The sequence below is a fragment of the Dermacentor albipictus genome, chromosome 1 (assembly GCF_038994185.2).
Source record: "Dermacentor albipictus isolate Rhodes 1998 colony chromosome 1, USDA_Dalb.pri_finalv2, whole genome shotgun sequence".
Lineage (NCBI taxonomy): Eukaryota > Metazoa > Arthropoda > Arachnida > Ixodida > Ixodidae > Dermacentor > Dermacentor albipictus.
The window spans coordinates 329658128-329682798 of NC_091821.1; the positions used below are offsets into that span (position 1 = coordinate 329658128).

Sequence of the window (24671 nt, forward strand, 5' to 3'; positions counted from 1 at the left end):
TTTTTTTTTTTGATCGTCAGGGGTCATTACTGATAGAATTTGCTAAACCCGGAGACACTATCAATCGTTTCCGAGACTGTGAAATACCGGATCGGCTGCGTGTCGCAATCAAGAACAAACGACGTGGAAAATTGACGAATGGGGCCATCTTGTTCCACGACATGGCTATGGTTTTGGGCTGCTGAGCACGAGGTCGCGGGATCGAATCCCGCCCATGGCGGCCGCATTTCGATGGGAGCGAAACGCGAAAACGCCCGTGTACTTAGATTTAGGCGCACGTTAAAGAACCCCAGGTGGTCGAAATTTCCGGAGTCCTCCACTACGGCGTGCCTCATAATCAGAAAGTGGTTTTGGCATGTAAAACCCCATAATTTAATTTTTAATTGTTCTACGACAATGGCTGTCCCCACGTCGCTGCATGATGTGGTTAATACAAAACTGGCAAAGCTCGAACGGGAAACGCCGCAACATGTGCTATACAGCTGAGACCAGTCGCCTTGCGACTTCCACATTTTGGGACAAATGAAAAGATCAGCTCACGGGAAACAGATTCGTGTCGGACGATGACGTGAAAGAGTCAGTTGCAAATTTTTCGAAGCAGCAACCCAAGGAATCTTATGAGACCGGAATCACGCGACTCGTTAGTAAGTGGGACAAATGTATAAATGCTCATGGAGACTACTTTTAAATAAAGTACCCCGTTTGTCATATATTCGCATTGGCTCACTTACATTTGACTCGCCCTGGTATATTTTGCAGAGTGGCTTTGTAATGCGTGCTCTCTGGTGGGACAGTAATTTCAGTGCAATTACTCACGATACACGACCTGTGACAACTGCTCCTGCGCAAGACATTGGAATGAATGACAGTGTCATTGAGATTGTTCACTGGCCGTTGCATATGTACAAAAATGTAAGCAAGGTTCTTGAATGACAAATTTTCATTAACATATTTGTCCTCAACTTCTTCATTTCATGGCTTTTACATTTTTCATATCAGTGGGATGCTGGTGCTGCTGGTTTCGAATTGATATAGTTCTAAAGTTCGTGTGATATTTTTCTTTACTTATTAAATAGACAAAAAACATGGAAGCATTTATATCAGTTATTTTGGGCACAATTTTCGGCACATACGAGTATGTACATATATATATTTTTTTTGTGAATAAATATACATTTTACTTGTTTTGACAATGCGTAGCGCTCAAGAATTTGTTTGCAGCATCTTTGGCAATGACAATGCAGTTATTATTCATGTATTTGATCCCTCGACAAATTGTTTAACGGGAAGCTTTAACTCGGGCGCAACTTTCGCGACGCAGCCTATTCAAATACATGTAAAACGTAGAAACGCTTTTCTGAGATAACCCCTGGATCGCTTTTGATGAAATTTGTTGCATTTGAGAGCAAAAGGTAAATTCTACTATCTGTTGGAAGCGGAATTTTGATGTGGGGCCTGAATATTGTTTAAAATATTTTGACAAATTCGAAAGCGCGAAAGAAATAGAAGCGCGACATTTACAAACTAATAGCTCTACATCAAGAACAGATATCGCGGGTCTATAAACGGCACCTATTATAAGAGTCAAAGCGGACAAATTTGGTATGTCAATTTGTATCTTATGTGAATTTGTTGCGCTGTTTACAAGGGTTCTGCAAAAGCTGTATTTCCACATTACTAAATTTCTTATATTCCTCTGTAACATATCAATTTTGTCCGCTTTAGTTGTGCTATTAGATGCAATTCACAGAATTGTGGTATCATTTTTCGTTGCGGAGTTAGTGTGTTGTAAACTTGACAGTTTCGTTTTCTGAAAATTTTTGATTTCTGCCAATTTTTAATAAAAAAATTGACTTACATAAAAATTCAAAACCAAGTCACTAAATTTTACGTTTTTCTTCTACGTGCGACAAACTTCGTCAAATTTGGTGCAGTGGTTGCCGAGAAAAACGAATTCTCCTTTTACATGTATTTAGATAGGAGCACCCGAGCTAAAGCTTCCTCTTCAGGAGGAGTCCAAGCTGCAACGCGAGCCCCCTCCGAATTTCTGGCTATGCCACTGGTTATTTGCTCCGCATTTCTCTGTCGCGGTGCACCGTTATGGACCAGCGGCGATCATGTGGTTATGTTGTATAGCAATCGCATTCCAATTCGATCGCTTTGTTAAACGTGTGTTGTATCGAAACCCAGCCTAATAAATCTCCGATGCTTGTCTGGAGAGCTTCGCCCAACTCCGACGCTGCCTATTCAAATACAAGTAAAACGCAAAAACGTTTTTCTGAGATAACCCCTGGACCGATTTTAATGAAATTTGTTCCATTTGAGGGAGAAAGTTAAATTCTAGTGACTGTTGAAAGCGTAATTTCGTTTCGATTTAGGGCCTGAATTTTCATATTTTTGAAAATTCGAAGACCGCGCACGCCCTTTCTGCGTGCGCAGTCTCGCCTTCCCCTACAACCGGCCGGGAGCACGCGCGCGTTCTGCATGTATGGCGGCTCTAACCCGCGCTAGTCGTTTGGTGCACACGACCCGCGCATGCGTACCGAGATCAGCGGTACGAAAGAGACCACACGTTTCACGATTGACCGAAAATGGTTCGGTTCAGTTCCACTTCGGCTTGATGCCCTCCCTGACACTGTTCCATTACATTTTTTCTGCATTTGCTTTCCAACACGTCTGGGCGTTTTCCCCCTTAACTTTACGTCATGCACTGCCCGACCCAATGTGCAACAAATTAACAAATACGCTTGGCCAGTCTACTAGTTTATCGTACCCTTGTTTGCAGTAAAACTGTTCACTGATGATTCAAGACATGAAACTCTCTGGACGACATAACTTAGTCGTGAACATGCACTGAACAGTTGTGAACTTAATGCGTGAGAACTGTAGCCTAAATTTAAATTAATCCTGCAAGTCAACAGTATTGCTTTACCGTAACATTTTAAGACGAAGAGCTAAAAAAGAACTTGAAGGTATAAGACAAAAAAAATGCCACTAATGAAGTTCGTAACAGAGCCAATGCATCCACAAATCAAGAAGAAAAAAATTGCAATTCCCGAGACTCTCCAGTGCAAATTGCTGAACTACTGCAGTAGACCCCACCAAATCGGACCTACAGCAGTCATTGGGTGGGCCCTAACTAGCGTGCAGGAAAATCTTCGCACCTGCTCAGAGCACAGTATCACACACATGCAGAAAAATACACAACAGCCTACAAAAGTAAAGTGTTTATTTAATACACCGCACACTGCGGATTGTGCAGGATTATTTACAGTCGCACACTGGCACCAACACGCTGTAGGAGGTGGTTCTGTACACTGCAGCCTTTTGCTTGAAAGAGTACTGTCAACTTAAAAGCCACCTTAGAGGTTCAGAAGGCACAGGTCAATTACGATAAGCATAGTAAAATGCTTGAGAATGGAAGGATGTTCCAAGCTGCCATGACTGAAAGGGTGAAAGTAAAAAACAGCCAAAAATAGCTTATTTTTATAAGTGAAGTAAAGCTAAGAAGCTTCATAGGAGAGATACAGAATCCTCGAATTACAGTCCCCAGTATTAGGTTAGCAAGAAATGTACTACCAAAATGAAACCAACCGATTTATCAGTTTGTGCACTGCTGATATGGCCTTGCACTAATCAGAACAAAAAATATAGCGTGGCAACTTGGGTATGTTGCAAAGAGTTAACAACAATGAGTCTAAACAAAGATATTCTGTTGACCCATTGCTGCCTGGTCATGAGCAAAGGCTGTTGAAACAGTACTATCACAAACAAAACATTTCGGTATGCGCAAATGCACGATCAAAAACTATGCGTGCAACAGCAATACAAGGAAAGTAAAAACATAATACAAGAATACAGCTACCTGCAGTCTGGCTGCATCGTGAAAATACTGTGCAGTTTTGATGAGATTTCGAGAGGCACTTTACGAACAAAGTGTTACTGCAAGAAATGTGAATGCCTTCCATTGTGGCAAAGGCAACAGCCCAGATGAAGGCAAGTTGAGACAAGGGCACACACTTGAAACTAAAAAGAAAGCAGCATATGTTGCCTGCCATGTCTGGAATGTTTGCCATAGGTCCACAGCAATGTTGCTATGGCACACAAACACACACACACTAACCCTGACTAGCTGTGTGCTCAATAATCAATACACAAAACATAAATCTGTCAGTGGTCCTTTAGCACGTAATTACCTGAACCCTGTGTTAGTTCCCAGGCAATTATTCTTTGTATACATACAGGGTGTATATATGGTGTATACATATGTGTGTATATATATATATATATATATATCTATGTATAAATTTCTTTACAACCTAAATACATACAACATACTATAAAGACCTTCCTGAGGTAAATAGGCACACTAGACACCCCTCACAGTACACAGTGGGAAACAAGCGAAAAAAATCCATCAATCACTAAAAGCTGCACATAACTACGAGTTTTATAGCGCCCAGAAAAACTAAGTGAACAAAGTGATTAGCAAGTTAATGTCCACAATGTACGCACCTAGCGATATGGCCCTTTACCAGTGAGTAAAGAGTTAGCACAATAAAAAAAAGTCGGCCTTCTTCATTTTCTCATCTGCTATTGAACGAAACATAGTGAAAGTCCAACATCTGCAAATTGTCAGCCTTATTCTTTTGGCACTGAGAAAAAAGAAAAAGTAATCGCTCATCAATTTACTCTACACCTTCAATAAATCGTCTTGAAACAAACAAGTGCTGTATAACCAGCTCAAATAATGTAACTGAATCATGAAAAACTCACAGTTCTCTGTTGTAAAGATGAGAGACTTATGCTTGAGCCACTAAGGAGTAACTCTCTTGTAATTAGGACATTCCAAATCATGGTATATCACTAATACTAGTAGCTATAAAAAAAAATGTTGCACAAAGATGACATAGTCACACTCCGCAAATCATCTACTGCTCTGCAGTCGAAGAAATGCCACTTCACATGGCTAGCAAAAAGGCGACGCATAATTCGGTGGCGAATACAACACAAAATTTAAATTGCCAGCCAATTTTGCATGAGCTAATTCAGTGTTTACCTTCACTGCAAATATGCATCTTGTACTGCCACTATGCTGCACATATTGAAAATGCAAAACGGACATTACGCTAATAAAGTTGTTTTGAGAAAAACACAGCAGCAGCAGCATGCTCATCAAAAGCATGTATGAACAAGTTTAAAAGCACACAGCAGCCAAGCAATTAGTAAACACCTAACACAATCTTTATGAGCTGACTTGTACAATGAAAGCTAAATTGCACAAAGCTGTGGCCTCAGTTGTTCCATAAATATTGATGCCACACAAAAGGAAGCATCAGTAATAATCATGAGAGGATAGTGACACAGCAACTTACGTGCAGTTCAAAAGCCTGAAATCACTCGCAAATGGGCACAAGATGCAAGGCAATTAAGAAAAGCACTCCAAAACATTTAACCGTACATAGGCATACCATTACTGTATGGCTATTTATATAAAAGTAACCTAGTGCAACGAAAGTTTAGGGGCAGCAAATGATCATAACATTTCAATCAACTGATGCCCTATGCTGGCATGAAACAACGCATAGGCCCAATGTTCCTCTCAATGCATGTAGCTCTGCCAGTTTGACTCAGAAAAAAGAAAACAGCCCTGTTAAATAATACAGCTGTTACATGTGTCTACACACCCCCTCATGAAACATTCAACAATCAATAGAAGAGTGTTTACAACATATTTCAGAGACATGTGCTGCACTGATAATTTGTTCGGCACATTTTGTACCACACTGACACAATCGAGTCTAGCAAACACAACAAAACATTGATACTACGATGCTGTTTTACGATAAAAAAAATTTCATGCATTAACAAAGCCTAAATTTCACACAGAGAACTGATGACACCTTCATGCAATGAAATGCTTTAAGCTAGGTGATGTAACAAAAAACCACTGGATGTGGTGTCAGCATTCTTCTCCTAAACAGAAAAGGTAACAATGCATCGGTCTAAAATATGAAAGTGCAAAATCCAAAGACAAAGGAGAGAGGGAGTCGTGCCTCACAACACTTTAGTTCCCACCCTCAGAGACAACAATCATGGTATGTCACAATCACAGGAAAAAAGAATGCTTCAAGCATAATTAGCAGCTTCTTTACTTTTCTTTTTCAGCTAAACTGTCACAATTAACTAAGCTTTGAGAAAAAAGACGCAACCATATCTAAACAGAAAAGAATTACCACATAAAAACATTACTACGTGGCATGCCCCGAAAGATAAGTTGCCGTTTGTGTGTGCAAATGGTGTAATGGCAAGGCACAGGCACGATCACTGTCCCAAACCCCTAGGACTTTGCAGAGCTGTCAGGATGTCCCTCATGGAGTGGAGGGAATTCCTCAGTGACTGAGCTGTCTGAAAGAAGTCCCTGTTCCACCCGGCGGTCCCAATAGGAGGTGCGCTGGAGAATCCCACGAGATGCTGCAACTCGAGGCCGGCGCTTGCTGCTTGAAGGCTGTCTGGGGACCCCACCGCCTCCTCCCAGCGACGAGCTTGTGGAGCTTTCGTCGGAAGCGTAGCCAGGTGTGACATCCCCTGCTGCTGTGGCTGGAAAACACGAGAAATGTGGAACAACTTCGTTATGACTCAGCACGTACAGTAAGCAATCCCCATTTAAGATGACGTTGAAGACGACTTTCAAAATCTGTAACTAGGCTTAACGCCTTCCGTACCAACAAGGGGGGCAATGTGGGCTCGTTGGTTGATCATCATGAAGTGGCATGAAGTATAGCTCAGACTAACAAGGACACAAGCGCTAACTTTCAACAATGAAATTTTATTTTGGGATCGGCTGTACTTATGCATGCTTGAGTACTGTGCTACCAGCAAGCATGAAAAGAATTTCAAAAAGTAAAAACAAGAAACACAGGTAGTGTGTTGCAGATGAAATCATCTCTCAAGGCATGTGCAAATAGTCAAGTTCTTTGGCAGACAACGACAATGAAGGTTGACTGACGCGTTGGTCAGTGGCAAGAGGATGCACTCAATTTCTACTATTAAACCGTTTCACGTTTACTTCTGCCTACAGTACTGGTGCCTTCTAGAAAGGGGAGGCATGCGGACATTATTTCTCATGTCCTTGTTTTTTGCTGCCCTACACTTCATGGCATTCCCTTTTGTGCTATGGACAAGCTGGGATCATTTGCATGTAGGTCAGCTCATCAACGACACTTTCATTTTCTAGTGTATACTGCTGTTAAGTTTCGCTTTAGCAGCAAATTCAAGATACAATTTAAAAATTATTGACATATTCTCTTTGTCTACATTGCCTTTCTTAAATGACTCTGCAGTAAAAAAAAATGTAGCCATTGTTTGTCAGAAATTAGGATAATAGCATGGCAAAGAAGAGGTTAAAGGAGTACTGACACAAAACTGGTACCTTGAATTTTTTGTTTTACCTCTTCTTTATGAAATGGCTGACAATTCTGTAAATGCGGTAGATGGACTGAATTGATCAAATGTGTAAAAAACTCATGAATTGCACTATCCTTTAGTACAATCAATTCAGAGTGCAAACAAACGAATAGCGACTTTGCATATGTAGGCCAGGACACCTTCACAAGCCACGAAAATCAGAGGTGCTGGTTGCATAATATCACTGCAGTGCAGCTCAGTCAGCCCAGTGCAGTGACCGCCTAGCTCCTCCAAAGTGTGTATTCTTGACAACAGTAGTTGTAAGAGTGAACAAAGAGTTTGGTAATTTTGTACAAGTGTACTATTCTAGTTGCATTAGTGCCAATCAACATGAAGAACCATGTATAATGTATTTGCCCTTCATGTATTACAGAGATATAAAAAATTGCCAAGATACACAATGATGTTGTGACCAAGCAATTTCTTGAGAGATGTTCCTCATAACAGGCAACATTACTGACTCCTTTACAAACAGTAATAATCGTTTCAATTGCTCTTTGTAGCACCCAATCATTGTGGCACCCAAATACCCAATCATCACTGCTATCAATTCGGAATGGTACTGTTTTGCCATGTAGCGCCAAGCTGCCAAAATGGCACTTGGTGAGTCGAAGTGTGCCTACTTAAAGTGACGCTAAATCTGCCAATATGACTAGGGCATAAGTTGAAGTGCCCAAGTGCTTCCATGTTCTGCCTCCAAAAGAATGTAGCAGCTGCTGCAGCCAAGAATCAAGCATGCAACTTCATGCTCAGCTGTTAAGTGCCACAACCATCGAGCCACTACAGCAACTACAAGACAGCGATAAAGTAGTTGTGACAAACCTGAAACATTATTGTTCTTGCTGTTGTTGGCTGCTGGCGTTTGCAGCGGGTACGGCTGGAACACTTGCTCGCACAGAGTTCCCGATGCTGGCGGGGATGCTGGTGATGTGACAACAGCGCGGTTCATCCGTCTTGGAACGAGATTTCGTTGGGCATGCTCCCTGAACTCCCGAGGCAAGCTGCGCGCTGTCAGACTGTGGACCTGAGAAAAGAAGAAAAGAAGTACAATCAGAGCAATAAACTGCATCGTGTAAGTAGATTTTTGTTAGCTATAAGCAGTTCTGTCCTCTACTTTTAGAACACAAATAATAGTGGCATTGTACGTACAACTGTTGTCCCTTTTCTTTTAACTTACAGTGTATTAATGATGCACCTCGTTCATGATTCTCAATGTTTATAGATATTCGAACAGGAAGCCCTACAACACATTTTTACATGAGATTAGAGCAAGGCTAATATGTAACAGTTTCTGCAGCAACTCTTCTGATCTAGTACTCGTACCAACATCAAGTGCTCGTAAAATTTCTAGCTCTGTTCTTGTGGCAGTTTTGGCTTGTTAGCATTTATGCTTTTTGTTAAAAAACTGGCAATTCGCCATATTTTTGTGTCATAGTGATACTTTTTGCATGGTCAAATTTACAGGTGCAATATTTTGGTGCATATATTTAGCTACATAACTGCTAAGGGATATCAGAACGAGAACCTATGACTATTACGACAGCTTCTTAGGTTGCATTGCAATCAATGACAGTAATTTCTTTTTAACTGTTTATTGTGTATGTTATCAAGTTTAGCCGTTTTGTTCACCAAAAGATATGTGTAGGAGGATAAAGAAATGTATAGAGCATTTTTTAATTAATACAGGCTGAATATCTTAAAGTGAGCTTTATACAACAAGATATTCTACTTGCTTGGAGATATATTAGTTTAATTGTGCAACTTATTATTAGGCTTGTTTTAACAAGGCTACCTGCTCATTAGCCCATTTTTTGTCTAGCCTATCTGAACAGAAGCAAAGGGGGGCAATCGATATAACAAGCAAGGCATTGGGGAAGATAGAGATTTCAAGAATGGGATAAGATGGTCACCTAAAAAAAATTGGGTTATAGAATCTTACGACAGAATAACACACCTTTAATGTTAACACTGTGAGTGTTATAATATATACCACCAAAGTTTCTACCAAAACATAAGATAAGGACATTCAAGTGCACACTTAACATGACAGTGAACACTTAACAGATATGTGCATAGCCACAAATTACTTGCATTGCATGTGCAAGCAGCAGTGTTGCAGGAGCATAGCAGCACGAGGCTGAGAAAGAATCAGCAGTGCACTCCATGCAGAGTGAATGCACGTCAACATAAAAGCGATAAAGAAAGGCCAAACCTGTTGAGTGTGCTGGTTGGTGTACTGTGCTGCTATCAATCCCACTGATACAATTATGTTGGAGCACGATTACTTTGTCAGCACAAAACAACGGACACAAGAAAGACGACAAGACAAGGCGCTGCCTTGTCCTGTCGTCTTTCTTGTGTTTGTTGTTTTGCGCTAACAAAGTAATTATGGATTCACACCAACTAGCCCGCCAATGCATTGTGCTGAACAATGTTTGAGAAATGTAAAGCCATCAAGCTTGTAAAGTTTATAATGAGCCACTTATTTCAATGCTTTAATGCCAGGTTGTTGAGAAAAATCTTCAGATGTGATGTGCATTAGCATCATTGCAGGTGGCGCATTCCTGCATCTCTTATTCTACTTCTCAAAAGCAGAAACCAACTGCTTTCTGGCACTAAAATAAGCAAGCTGCTCCATATTACAAGGAAAAACTGTTAACCTGAATGGCATGGCCAGCAACGTAGCAGCAAAAGCAAGCGAAACACAGTAAGACAGCACAAGTTAACTTGCTCCTACACCCTACACAACTAAGCATAAATAAACCACTAATGAAACTTTCGTCTGAAAAATAGTGTTTGTTGTGCTACGTGCTCCACTGTAATATGCTTAAGTCAACTAGTGAAAAGCAAGCAAAGTTACCAAACAAACGATCTTTCACTGTTAAGTGACAAGTACTACCCTTCTCTCTGATTTGCTTCATCGTAGAAAGCTATGAACTCTCTCATACACATTTTTTTTCTTTATAACCTAAATGCACCAGTGTTTCCTTGGAATTTCAATACTGCCATAATTGGCTTTGACTGTATCTGTGAAAACACTTGGGAAGATGAAGCAGTCTAACAAACACTGTTTTACCTACATTTCAGCTTTAACGGAAAACATATTCAGCGCAGTCCCTTTAAGACATACTCTGTTGAACTACTTTTTCGAAATTAACACCTAGTGGACTTTATTCAGCCGCCCATACTTGCAGTGTCTTTCTGTTAAGACGATCTTCTCTTATGGCACACCTCCGTTAAGATGAGCTTCCATTAAGACAAATTTCCAAGACAAATTTTAAGGCCGAGCTTCTGATAACATGAGCGTCTTATATAATAAACAGATGACCAAGCGCTCACGTCAGTTTCAAGGATAATTTACTACAGGCAGGACAACAAGAAAAAACAATGAAAGTTGCAACGTGTTCAATAGACATGTGCACAAGGATAAGCACATGATTGCTGTGCATACAAGCATCTGCATGTAGACCCATGCACATAACATTGTGGTCTTTGCAGGAAGCAGCAAAAAGGTGCCAAGGGACTCAAATATGTCGTTAAAAGTCACGACACAAACATGCAGCTGCACATACATTAAATGAAGTGTTTTACGAACCAGACTTTTTCTTGGCAGAGGCTGAAAAAAGGCAACATGTTCAGGTTAAAAGCAGCAGCGGTGCATTAAGCATTAGAAAAGCTTGCAAGCGTACTCAAATAATTTGAACATGTACCATAACTGACCTGGGGCCTTACTGACGGCTCATCAGAATCCTGCAAGTCATGAACCATACGCAGACATCTATTAGCAGCTAGCGTAAAACAAAGTTAGAAGAAATACAAGCTTATCAAGACAGAATTTGTTCTTTTTAGGGATCTCATGCTTTCTTTCAATTTTTTTCCTGCTACTAAGTTAGAACGAAAACTCCCACCCAGAGGTAGTAGTTGATAAAGTGATACTCATTTCAGTGATGTTGCATAACAGTGTCCTAGAATTTACAAAACCAAAGTCAAAATTTATTTATCAAAGTCTATAATTTTATGTCCACAGAGAATACTTCTCATGTCAGTACATAGCATTTTCCTTTTCCCGTTGATTGTATCACAGATGGCCTCACGTAAGTGAGAAGCCATATTTTGTCCCCAACAAGACAAGTAAAGCCTTACATTTCATATTTCAAATGCCACTGCCGCCAGCCACGCATAGTGCCTTGTTTAAGAAACTCATTCAAGTTTCCACAAATTGCAGTCTTCTGTCAGCACCATTTCCTGACGAACACAAAACTCAACACCACACAATGCAAACATCAGATAGCAAAAATGCCAAGCATTGTCAGACAAATGTTTACCTTCTTGATGGACCAGGCATCTTGATTTTTAGGAGTTGCATGGCGTTCTTTTTGAATAGAGTTTCCCTGGCCATTGAGTGCTTTCTCTTCCAAGATCACCTTCTTGTCAGGAAATATGCTCTGCAGGGCAATCAGAAATAGTGCTGGTAAGTGTTCACAGTTATCCACTGAATAAATAAAAAGCCAGAAAATGAGTCATGTTCCCTATAGGGGCACTGAAGATAAAATATTCAGGAAACAATAGCATTAAAGAGACCCTGAAACACTTTTCACAGAAAGACATCACTTGAAAATTATGTCACCTCGCAAATAATCTTCTGGCAGAAAAATTTTTCAAATCCTTCAAGCACGAACGAAGTTAGACATAGTTATTGGACTGATGAGCAGCTTTCTTTCTTGTTTCATTTCCACTAGCATGCTGGAAACTACACAGGGGAGACAGCAAGTGTGCGCAAGGGAGAAATGCCCGGGTGGCTTCACCCAAAGGCTTAACGTCTCAGCGACGAAACAGCTCGTGGCGGCACCACAGTGGCGGCACCACCACCACAGCCGCAGTATCTACGTTACAATTTTCATCTCAGAGGCCAAACGCAGCAGACATAGCAACATGCAACTGTTGTGTGTAGACCAGCAGTGGAAAGATGAAATGATTTTTCTGTCGGTTTGAGATCCCAGACATATATATTGGCCAATAGCTGTTGTGGGCTTCGCTGCTTGCGATGACACTGCATAATGACTATGCAAAGGAGAGAGCAAGCAATTTATCACTGGTCTTAACATGAGGTTGTAAATTCCCTGCTGCATGCAGTGCAAAAATATTTGGCTCACATGGTCACAGGAGCCCCTGTAACAGATCAGCAATGTTTTCTTACCATGTTCAAAAAGTGGTTAAGGGCCCTTTAAAGTAACCCTAACATCACTGCAGCTACTAAAGATGCTAAGCAGCAGCTGGTGTGAGCAGTCATACAATATGGAACGAAACCAAACAGCATATTCCTCCAAGCGCTGCACTGTAATTTTGACATTCTGAATGCTCTCGAATTTCTTAATGCAATTCAAGTATCAAACTCTCTAGGAGTTGCATCTTTATGACAGAGTGCAGCAGAGAAATTGGGAAGTGTGTAGGTGCGCACCAAAACCATGCAACAGTGTCAATGTTTGCCGAGTCATTCACATAGGCATCCACAATCTATGCTAGCTTATCGTTTTACCTCCCCATCAATTGTGAAAGCAGACAAGCAAATTAGTACAGCACACGAGCTAGACAAAGCAGCAGCCCCACTCATAAAGACAGAAGCAAGGGCACAAGGCAAGCTTTGTACTCACTCTGTTAATTATTTAGCACTAATTATGTCACAGAACCAAACGGCCTAGTTGACTCTACTTTAGAGATGAGCAGCCATTATGAACAAAAAAAAGAGTGAATTAACTGCAATGTGTATGCCAGCCTTAACTGGCAATGCTTTGCACATCGCTGCTTGCTGATAGATGTCAACTCTGTTTGAGTCACAATGTGCAACTCTAGGAATCTGACAAAGTCCATAAAAAACACAAGCATAATTTTACGCATCCTTGAAATAGAAATGCTTGGGTCATATTCAATGCAAATAAATAAACAGTGGAATGTATAAGCAAAAGAGACCACAGATGAAAATCAACCGGCACCAATTAACCTACACAATTGAAGCATCAGTGTGTTAGTAACCGCATGCACCTAAAATGTAACAGTCCTCTGATTTGGCTTCACTTTCTGAAGTAGTTCTTGAGGGTGCCGTGAATCATGCAACACATGTTTACATTGTGCAAGGGTAGTGCAGCACCTCTGCACCCTGCAGCTTTTGCGAATTGCGACGATAATAAGTGCAGCAACAAATGAGTTGTGTCATCTGCCGCACACGGCTAAGCATATTAGATTAATTCATGAGCTGGATACAAACGGTTGCTTCTGTTCATTATCGTAATGCCCTCTGGCATGGCAGTGCTATGTGATGGCAGCCAAGTGATTGCCATGGATGCGATTTTTTCACACGGAAATGCATCCTAAGAGAAAACTGTTCTAACCAAGGAAATTTAACATGCTACAGGTGCACAACGTGTGCTGGCAACCATCCTGCCATCTTACATGTAACTTATTCTTTAGGTCAGTCAGCATATTATATCAGCGTACGAGTGGTGAGCGAGTGCTGTGCCATGTCATCAGCTACCAAAAGCTTTAAAAAACACCAGCACTTCCAAAGTATTTAGCACAAGAAAACCATGTGCTGAACTGGCACCTGAATGTTGCCAAATTGAAGAGTGCAGGGCCAGTGGTGCCTGCTGCACTTAAATATCTACTAAAGTTGTGCACTTCCTGAACTAGTACAGAAAGTACAGCCAAATCCAAGAGACTAAGGGTGACTAGGTGCAACCAACAACTATGGGATACAATCTAGGTTAGGCAAGATGAAGCAAGGGTCCACCACAAAAGAATTTTCTCAGGCAAAGCCAGGCATGGGTGCCCATGAAAAGAAGAAAAAAAAAGAAAAGAAGAAAAATGAAAAGCCAAAAGATGTGCCAGAGGTAAGAAAAGCAGAGGAGGGCCTGTTTCTGGGAATTAGGTTTTTTAGGAAGTAAGAAAACTGCTCATCTTATATCACCATCACAGTTGCAGCTATATCTAATTTTATATTGCCTGTTATGGTGGAGTATGATGTAAGCTCTGATAGCAATTCTCACCTAGCCTGTGCAGAGATATATTAGTATAGTAATGGGAGTGGACAGACAAGAGTGAAACACCACAAGATCGTTAATGTGGCATAGCCCTAACAGCTTGTAGTGTGTCTACACTTGCGGTTGAGACAATAAGATATTAAATGTGTTCCCACAGATAACATACTTTGGTAAGACCACCGTTCCCACTGCCAAAGCCAAAACTCAAAGCCAAGGCACACCTGAAACTCTTGACCAGGACTGGGAAGACTCTCGGAGTTGGAGCCATCGACAGCCGACTGAGCCGACTGGCTGGCAAACTTCAGCACCAGTTCCCGCACCGAGGGCAACGACGGGTTCCCTAGCTCCTCTCCCATCTCCTCCTCCCCTTCAGACCTCCGCCGCCGACGCCCCGTCCCATTGACAGAATCAAAGGCACCCATGCTGAAACCCTGGGGGCAAGAGGCCAGGAAACAAGAGTTTACCTCTCCTACTAGATGCAAGCGGCGACAGCAAGCACCACTGCTTCATTTTGGAAAAGCTTTGCATATTCACCGACTCCAGAAAATGGAACCACTTACTGCAGTTTTCCCTTTATGCATGTTTATTGCACACACAAAATACTAGCACCCTTCACGGCTACAAGAGGACTTTTCAAGACACCACTGTCGAGTGCAAGGATGAGTCGCATGCATACATTCCTTTGCCTTGATAATCACAACCTTGCTGTTTTACACATATTCGCCAATGAACAGCAGCAGAAAGCATCCACGTTTCAAAAACCACAATGTGTAAACAAGACACTACAGTGACGAATCATTTGCTGCTAAGCACAACACCTTGACTTTTTTTTTTTTCTTTCCAGGTCCCTGTTGCCCTTTTATTTGTTAACTTTCCTGCAACGATTCTTGTATTAGTGGCATGCACTCTAATAACTCTAGAGATCTCTGGAACAACGTACTAACAAATGATAATGTGCTTTTACTTTGTAGACCAGTTAGCTTACATATTTTTGCACCGGTTCCCTCCCCCTCCCCCCACAGAGCACCCCTTTTTTGCCGCAAGGTTTCGCCTATTATATGCAGAAACAAACACGTTTAAAAAAATATATCCCCTTACTTCTGCAACTAGCTAAGTGGCATTAGCTGTCATCTAGTACTTGGTTCTGGTATGTGTCAACATCATACACCACAATGTAATAAAGAAAAATGCAAAGAGATTGAGAAGTGTCTAAAACTCACGGTTGTGTCCTCCATGTTTAGGTGTGGAGTGCTGACAGCAGCTGTGAGTGTTCGCATGTGTGATGCTGGGCGAAATGCTTTTCTAGGGCTAGAGTAAACCTAAAAAGAAAAAATTGTTAGATGCATTCCCACATTAGTCATGCAAGATCACATTTTTTGCCATTCTCAAATGCCGCACTTAAGATAAGACTCAGCTTTTTCTGCTAGCATTTTTAACATTTTTGTTTAGCAGAATGGCTATTGGGGTGCCATCTTGCTTATAAAAAGGACGTACAATACAATTTGCATATCTGAAGTAAATACCATGTGCAGTCGTCAAATGAAATAATACGACCAGGAGCAGGAGGGCTGAGCCATAACATCATGACTACATTGTGTTGCACCTGTAAGACACCCAGCACTAGAAAGCTTTATAAGGTGAGTATGAGAGCTGGCTTCCCCCTCCAGAGCTTTCAATCAGAGCAGACAAAAAGTTGAATGAATGAATGAATGTTCATTTCCCATTGAATGATAGAGGAGGGTGGGGAAAAGGCCGTGAAGAGACTGCTTGAAAACCCTCAACCCCCTGACAACATGAATGCGAGGCAGGGTGGCAAAACATACACACACAATAAAAAAAAAAAAGAAGCGGTAATAAAGGTGTCAATAAGGAGCAGCATGACAACACACATATGATAAACCACAAGACCAGCTACAATTATTCCCACAATGACACAAGCAGTGCATACCACAAAGCAAAATGGTTAAAATGGGCATTTTGAAAACAGTTTGCCTTCTAACAAGAGTGTCGTCATTAAGCACAGACAATTAATTTAAAAGACAAAGTGGGCTTATTGTAATGGTAACTAACCATTAACAACGGCCTTCTCTTTCTTGTAAGGGCTGGATAAACAAGATTTTCACTGCTTACATTTTGGCAAAGCTAGCAATCTCAGTGAACAAATATGACTATTTCATCGTCCTGAATATTTTCTAGCAAATAAATTCTATTGGTAATACCAAACAAACACACAAAAATTTCACAAGACAGCTATGAAATATAGCCTGTGAAGTAGCTGTTATTTATGCCATAGGCCAGTTCATGAAATGTAGCAAACCACTCAAATTGTTATTTTGTGAGTAGCCAATAACAAGGTAATCAACAGTACAATGTCTGTAAACTTTGTATCTTTTCGCTGAATTCTACTTGAATTAATGCTACAATAAGTAATTCTTTACTATTTTCTTTACTGCATTACATCAACTGCTGTGCACAAGATAAAATTTCCATCATAAACCATTTAGCTGGTTAACAGTAACCAGTACACCAACACTACAAAAGCAATGATGTTAGTCTTGGTAAACTTAAAATTTAGAAACTGCGCATTTGTTTTCACAATTTATTCCTGCTATAAACTTCACATCAGATACTGTATCCTCTGTTCAATCATAATGTCACTAAATTTTGTTCTGAGCTTTTTCAGACTGACCTGTTCTTCAAAAGAGTGTAGAGTTTCCTCAGGGTCCCCGGAGGATGTCAACGATTTAGCACTTTGTGAAGATGATCGCCGCACAGATGAGGCTTCCACTAGTGCCACAAGCTTAGGATTGTTGATGTAATAATCCCGTAGGTAGGACGATGGCAGCACAGGTGAGCAGAAACCATCTTCGTCATTGTCATCCTCGAGTGGTGTGTCGAACGATGACCCTGTCTTGGCAGTGGTCAGAGAGTCTCGACGACTTTCGCTGGCCCGCCTTGACAAGTTTTCCACACTGTAAGGGTTGTTTGGCAATGGCACAGCATTCTGCCACTTGGCATGTTCGCGCTCTGCAATAGTACCTGCCAGGACAAGTAAAAATTAATGCGCAGGTCAGGAACATTATACTAAGCATCAGATATGTTCATGCATTCTACTGAGACTCCAAGAAGGCAGGAACTAACCAGGTTTGGGAGGTGCATTCAGCAGTTCAACTGAGGGAACAAACTCTGTCTGCTCATCAACATTCTTGAATGTTGATGTGTCATCATAAAGCAGAGAGCTTTCCCCACTCGCAGCCTGAAAAAGAAGTATGTCTAAGTGAGACATGTAATTGAGTGGCCTAGGGCAATTTGTTGTTGTTGTTGTTTTTTTCCTCCTTACTCAAGCAGCTACGTGAAATCAAAGGACATAAGAGAGTTCACAGCAAAATATCAATTTGCCCATCAATGCTCCTAAGCAGTATATGTGTCTAAACGTGCTGCCCAAGTATAGCTTTGGTTGGCAGCACGATGACAAAAGCTAGGAACACAATCATTAAGCCCACACTTAAACGGACCTTGAAACACTTTTCATCAAAGTGGAGGAATGCATATGAAATTAAAATAGGAGTAAAATTAAATAGGAGGCAATCAAGAAAGCCCTTTGCAATGGTTCTGCTCTCTCTTCAATGCATTGCATTGCAGAAGCTACGGCAGGGCAGTGCGTGCCCACAACGATCTGTCTACTGAACGCCACCATGGTGAGAAGTCCAAATTTGACTTTGGATGTTAACATAGATGCCACTGTTTCCGAATTGGGCGCCTATGATGCGCCAAATGTAAGGACAAGCACGGTTGTCCTCAGTGAGTCGCAGTGCGCTTAGGCAGTGGACTTCTCGTGGCACGCCGTAGCGGCCGCAGTGTCTAGGCTACATAGCAGACTGCAGCTACATGCAACTGTAGTGCACAGCATTTCCTTTGTGCATGACAGGGCTCGAGTTCGTGCTCGTGCTCATGTGCGCGTCTGGCCATGCTATGTGGTGCGGACCAGCTTTGTATTTCACCAGCTTGACCGACGGATAGTAGCCACATCCAATTTGCACATTTTGAAGCACTATTAATAAGTCTGCCAAAGTGTCTAACCAGGAGCAGCCAGGAGTCTGCACACACTGGCAAGCTCTGACTTTAAGTTTACATGGTTTGAGGCAAGCTGAGCGTTCAAAACTAGTAGAAATTAGTGAGACCTGATGGATACGACGATATGCAGGGTGGCCAAAGTTTAATTTCTACACGAGTGGACGCGGCCGAGTGTGAGCAGATGATAGTCGACTTCTTCCAGAAGTAAATAATTACTGAAATTCGAAACCAGATTTTTGCTTACTTCAGTCTGCTTATTAAACTTTGTCAATAAATATGCACAGTAACAAAGGGAAAAAGCACACTGATTCAAACACACTTCTTTATCGACATCAGCTATTGGCCCAATGACAGCCGTATATGGGAACCCATTATATTACAAACAAAGCTTCCAGAAAAGAGCGAGAAGCAGGCTTCAGTTGAAAGGAGAGTGTTTGAGAGAAAGGCGACTTTGCCCTAAGCTTGTGGGTTCCATGCGCCACGCACGACTACAAAACTTGGCCAAGATGTTCACAGCAGTGTATGCTATCTGCAAACTATGTTTTTCCACCAAGAACGTGGGGTGGTTCAGGACCCCTTTAATTCTCACGCTAGTACTGCCATATTTAATTGCAGTCCTCTGTATAGACACAGAGGACTGCAAAAATGCTTCGGCATAGTCCCTTTATTATGGACACTGCTCCAGTCACTGCTCCTAATAAAGTAGAATAGTCATACAGAACGGTTACCTATAGGTCATTTATCAGCATAGGCGTTCATTGCAGAGACATTTCAATTAAATTCATATGTGGTCATGCAAACTGTTGAACAATTATTCATATTTGGCGATTACTATGTATTAAGCAAAGGCCAGCAAAGAGAAAAATATCAGATTATTAAAATGTAATCACAATGAGCAGAGGGCAGAGTCAATCTGCAGCAAACGCCCATGCCTAAATTGGCAGGAACATTTAGATCAACTGGCAGCATATGGAAAAGTTAACTATGCAACGAGCTGAATATTGCTTGCCCATGTCACATTTAGGGATGTCACAAAACAGCAGAAATACAAATGCTATAGGATACCCTCAAAAACCTAACCTGCTTTGCAGAAGCCAGATTATTAGACACAGAACTGAGATCTACAAATGCTGTCAACATACACAAGCACTGACAACGGCTATAATGCTGATGAACAGTACCTATATTTTACAGTTAAAGAGCAGGCAATTAAGAACTGATGGAGGCACAATATTATGAATTCAAGACACAACACAATTAAACAAGCACTCGTCCAGTCTTTTCTTTCTTCGAGTGTCTTGAATTTGCACTATCATGTCTCCTCTTTAGTATATTCCTCATTGGTAGACGATAGTAGACCTGTGCTCTTATCGTACACAGTTATCTGAATGATCACATTTGCATTACACTTGATGTCAAGTCTTCTGACAGGGAGAACATAAATATTGTGACAGCTGTAAAAAGAATTATTTAGCATTAACCATCATGACCTGCAGCAAACAGCACAAAAGAAAGCCTTGTTAATTTCTAACTTTTCTACAAGGAAAGCATTTCTGGTTAGCAAATGATAAGGTCACAAAAGGCCAAGCTTCCAAGTGATATCAGCCATGTATGGAATACATGGATGCTCTTGTCACTCCTTTCATAAATGGTGCTATCCAAAACACCTTAATAATTGGCTTTCATGAAAGTCTACGAAATGCAACAATGTTGAAGGATTGGCGATTAAAACAACTTTTTAACATTCAGCACGGCAGGAATAAAGAGCACAAGAAATGTGCCACAATGTGAACCATTTGTATCACCGCATAGATCCTCTTCAAAATTTAACATCTGCCGACAACAATTGTACCAGTTCCTTCAACATGCAGCAGTTCCCTGTGAGTTCTGTGGCCTATTTTTCTCATTTAACCTTAAAGAGTCGTAGACCAACCTATATGCATTAACCCAACCATAATACATTTGCACTGAATATGCAGATGGAAACATTTGCACTGGTGGTGATACCTTGCAATGCTGTATTCAACCAAACGAAGCTGGACTCGTGGTAATGAGCAACTACCATATTTACACAATTTATATGCACAACCTTATTCAAAAATAGAACAAAAAAAAAACTGATGCTCATGTTAGAATGGAGTATAAAGCAAGGTTCCACTAGCCACACATCACTGTCATGCCCATTAGGCTTGACCTGCATAGGGCATTCTCTGCGTGTAAAACTGCTTTGCATACCCTGTGCGTGGTGTGCCATCATTGCATGCGAGAACTGCATAAATCGAACACAGGTTCAGTGAAATTCAATGAAAAGAGCAGAGGCATGGAGAGTTGCAACAGCTACCGCAGCTAGCCAATCTCAATAAAGCGACGCAGAGTACAAAAAAAAAAATTTTCCCAAAAAAAAGCAGCCTGTTTTCAGCACCAAATTTTTGTAACTTATTATTTGGCCAGAATTTTGCCATCATAAAAGGACTGTCATGGTAGCCTGAATTTGCCTGGCATTGCATCACATTGCATCATATTGCATCACATTGATGGACTGAAAAGTTTGTTGGAACCCTCCATAAAGGCCGAGGGGCTGTGACACGTTGCTGCCAGGCACATGGTTGTGGGATCAATACCCTGCCATGACGGCCACATTCTGACAGGGGCAGGATCCATAAATGTTCATGTTGGTAGTAGTGACTGCACATTAAAGAATCCCAGGGGGCCAAAATTAATCTGAAGCACTATAGTACGACATCTCTTAAAGCCCCGTGTTGCCTTGGAATGTATGTTGCTTTGGGATGTCAAACACCCCATCTATCAATTACACAGTCGATGTGATTGGTGGGCAAGTTTCAATGTGTACACATACACGAGTACAGATACGAAGGACTGCCAAGCTACAAATGGATCAGGCAGAAGGTAATAGGCATTGGCTCACGGGCAACAAGTTCACTAAGCCACTACATGAAAAGCCACACTATTATTTAAATAAACATAAAAAATTTAGTGTGATGTAAACTTTAGATGTCTGGTGGGGGTGATCATGGCACAGAGAGACAGAGAAAACATTTATTTATCATGAATTTGGCCGACTTCCTCGCAGGGTGGAGCCCTTAGTTCAGGGCCCCATTGGCTCAGAATGACGGTCATTGACCAAGGAAATAAAAGTGTAAGATGAACAACATTACGGTGAACATTATGATGAACAACATTCTGTCTTGGTGTTCTTTGGCCATACCTGGCCCTTGCGCCACTAAACAACACATTCATTCAACAACATTACGGCTCCCACACGGGAGCCAAACGTCATTTGCTGCTTCTAAGGGGGAACGACAAGAGGCTCCGAAAAACGTCTTTTTTGAAACACTTTGAATAAAAATTACACAGTTAATGTATTTTTACCAGCTGATCTCAAAATTCAAATAATCTTTCTTTTCTATTATATTTTTCTATGATATCCAAAACGGGATGTTCTTTGTTTACGGCCTAATTAGCTAATTAACAGCAAGTTGCACAGTAATGTACAGCACACAGAATCGATTCTGAATGTTCAAAGTGTATTGGAAATTTAGTGTTTGACGTAAACTCGTCTGATGGGGGTGATCATGGCACAGAATAACGGTCATTCACCAAGGAAATAAAAGTGTAAAATACATGACATTACAGCTTCCACGCAGGAGCCAAATGTCATTTGTTACTTTTAAACATTTATTTCTTTGGTCAGTGTCCATTTTTCTGTGCAATAAAAAACATCTGTGCCACAGGACAGGCTTTATGGAAAAAAGCAGAAAAAGAACATCACGCAACATTCTTTGCTGGTTGGCTAGAAGCCAATGCAAAAGCACACATGCATGTGTTCACCATGAGCACTGATGTGTGTGTGATAAGCATGCAGAATTGCATCTTGCTTACACATTACGTGTACATGCAAAAAGAATTAACTTTTGCAAGCAGACTGGAGGACGATGAATTTTCTTTTCCGGTGGTCTTGAATACTAGCAGTGAGCTAAGAGTGAAGGCATGTCAGAATTGAGTAACTATGCTACGTTGTACCTACCTGCCAGTGCAGATAGTGTCAGCAGAGTTATAGCCTTTGTGAAAGAATTTCCGGCTCTTTATACTCCCGTGAAAAGAGTGATGCAATGCCAAATGTTTCTAGTGCATAATGGTCAAACACAGCATCCCGAGATATCGCCAACAGAACTCGGCTGCTCCCATCTGTGCCTCCAGTATTAGGTAGCATGGAAACACCAGGTTCTTATCAAAACCTGTAACTTTGAAGTGATGCCACACCCTCAGACAGCAATGCTAAATGCAGCCCAGCAATCACTTTGCTGACACACCAGCCCCCAATTACTTGCACATGTTAAGTGCCAAACCTGCTCACTGCAGGCCACATAACAGCTAACATTAGATATGCACACACACACACATAAGGCCCAATACAAAATCCCAAGGTGTTAATAGCACCGAGTCAGCTTTACCTTAGCAGGCTGCACCGCTGCCTGGCGCTCAGCCCACGTGCGCTGTATGACCAGAGGTGGGTGCCGCCCGACTGGCAGATGCTGCCACACGGGATGCCAAAACCGTGCAAGGTTAGTGCATAACTACAAAGCCCAGGGGAAAGCCACACCACAACCAAGACACAAAACAGCCACCACAAGATGCAGCAACAAAGCAGACATGCAGAAGATCACCAGTCCTTCAAGAAGTGCAAGCTGAACTATTATGCAAGTGAGAGAACAGCCGGCTCATTAATGTTGACACAATTTATGCAGAAGCTGAATTCGGAATGATACCAACTGCTTAAAGTTCCTGGGTAAAAGGCACTACCTGTGTACAATATGTCTTACTTCTAGGCAAAACTTAGGATATCACTGCATTATACAGATGGTGCCAGTAGTTGAGCATCCTTAGCAGCTTAACTACTTGTACAGTCTGTATGGTGCAAGTATATGAACTGCTGGGAAGACGGTGGTGACGACAAAATGAGAAATGTTTAAGCACAATGTCAAAGCACCAACACAGCTAAATTGTTTTTTTGAGAGGTTTCTATGCTACAGCTGAAAAGAAACCTCAATATTTACTTTGTTATCAAGTTATAGAAACTGAAATAATGGAAGGAATCTGTGAAACAGACAACAGTATCAAAATACACGGCATATTTCAGCTTCGTTCTGACGGACCAATTATAGAATATTTTGATATAAAAAAAACATTAACTATAATTTAGTCGCAGGTATGTTGACAAATGCAGCCAAGTTCTACTTACAAAATTTTCGCTTTTAAATAATACCATAACTTGTATTTGCAGCTACAGGGACACTCTGAAAGATTCATTTGTGACATACTAATAATACTACATGCTACCACACACAATTTTTTAAGATAAATTTACGACTTCTTGTAAAACCAACAACCAGCAGTTCTGATGCGGCATTTATTCAAACCGTTCAGCTAACTCGCATCACCTTCACGAATGAACAAGGACACTGGAATACGCTGTCATGCTTAATTTATACAGATAACCCAATTAGCACTATTTCCTGCAATTGTCAGGAGAGAGGTGCTACAAATGAATCTTGACCTAAATGTCCAGGTACAGTGTTTTACAAGGGCTTGAACACTGACATGAACAATGTTTGTGTCACGTGGATAATGCTCATCTGCTTTACCATATTTTTGTTAGACTTTTGCACTTAAAACTTGATGCACACAAGCTTCACTCATTGCAATGGCCTTTAACAGACTATGATCAGTTATTTCTGTCATTTTATTGGTAATAATGTAACTTTCTGTTCCTTTCCCTTTCAACTCTTCCCCAGTGCAAAGTAGGAGGCTAGAGCATGCTGGTTCAGGCCTACCTCCTCTTCCTATAAATCATCTTTTGCCTCTTCTTGCTGCAGTACAAATGTAGAATAAAAATCAAAGCTCAATGCAACCTTGCGCAGTAATTTTGCTGTAGAATCCCTGCCATCACCATCACATTTAATGAAGCACCTGTCATGCAAGCTCTACAGAACAGTAAGGGAAGGCAGAAGCATAGCAGAGTGGAACAATGCACAGTGATGTACAGCTCTCCAAGCTTTTAATGATCTCATGGGAGTG

General features: G+C 41.2%; 1 protein-coding gene across 6 annotated transcripts in view; it reads right to left on the reverse strand.

The window, feature by feature from the left end:
- Positions 1-3212: 3212 nt before the first annotated feature.
- LOC135909360 (uncharacterized) overlaps positions 3213-24671 on the reverse strand; it is a 101753-nt gene continuing 80294 nt past the window's right edge. For 3 of the 6 annotated variants that reach the window (XM_065441335.1, XM_065441312.2, XM_065441338.1), the window contains 10 exons: positions 23048-23128; positions 17643-17757; positions 17191-17540; positions 15722-15820; positions 14723-14932; positions 11793-11912; positions 11188-11217; positions 11063-11083; positions 8290-8491; positions 3213-6600 (listed from right to left, as the gene is read on the reverse strand). In XM_065441335.1, coding sequence (XP_065297407.1) covers positions 6341-6600; positions 8290-8491; positions 11063-11083; positions 11188-11217; positions 11793-11912; positions 14723-14932; positions 15722-15820; positions 17191-17540; positions 17643-17757; positions 23048-23128 — 1488 coding nt within the window. In that variant the 3' untranslated portion in view covers positions 3213-6340. The remainder of the gene's footprint in view (positions 6601-8289; positions 8492-11062; positions 11084-11187; positions 11218-11792; positions 11913-14722; positions 14933-15721; positions 15821-17190; positions 17541-17642; positions 17758-23047; positions 23129-24671) is intronic. The other 3 variants (XM_065441320.2, XM_065441332.2, XM_065441328.2) reach the window with 3 other exon arrangements.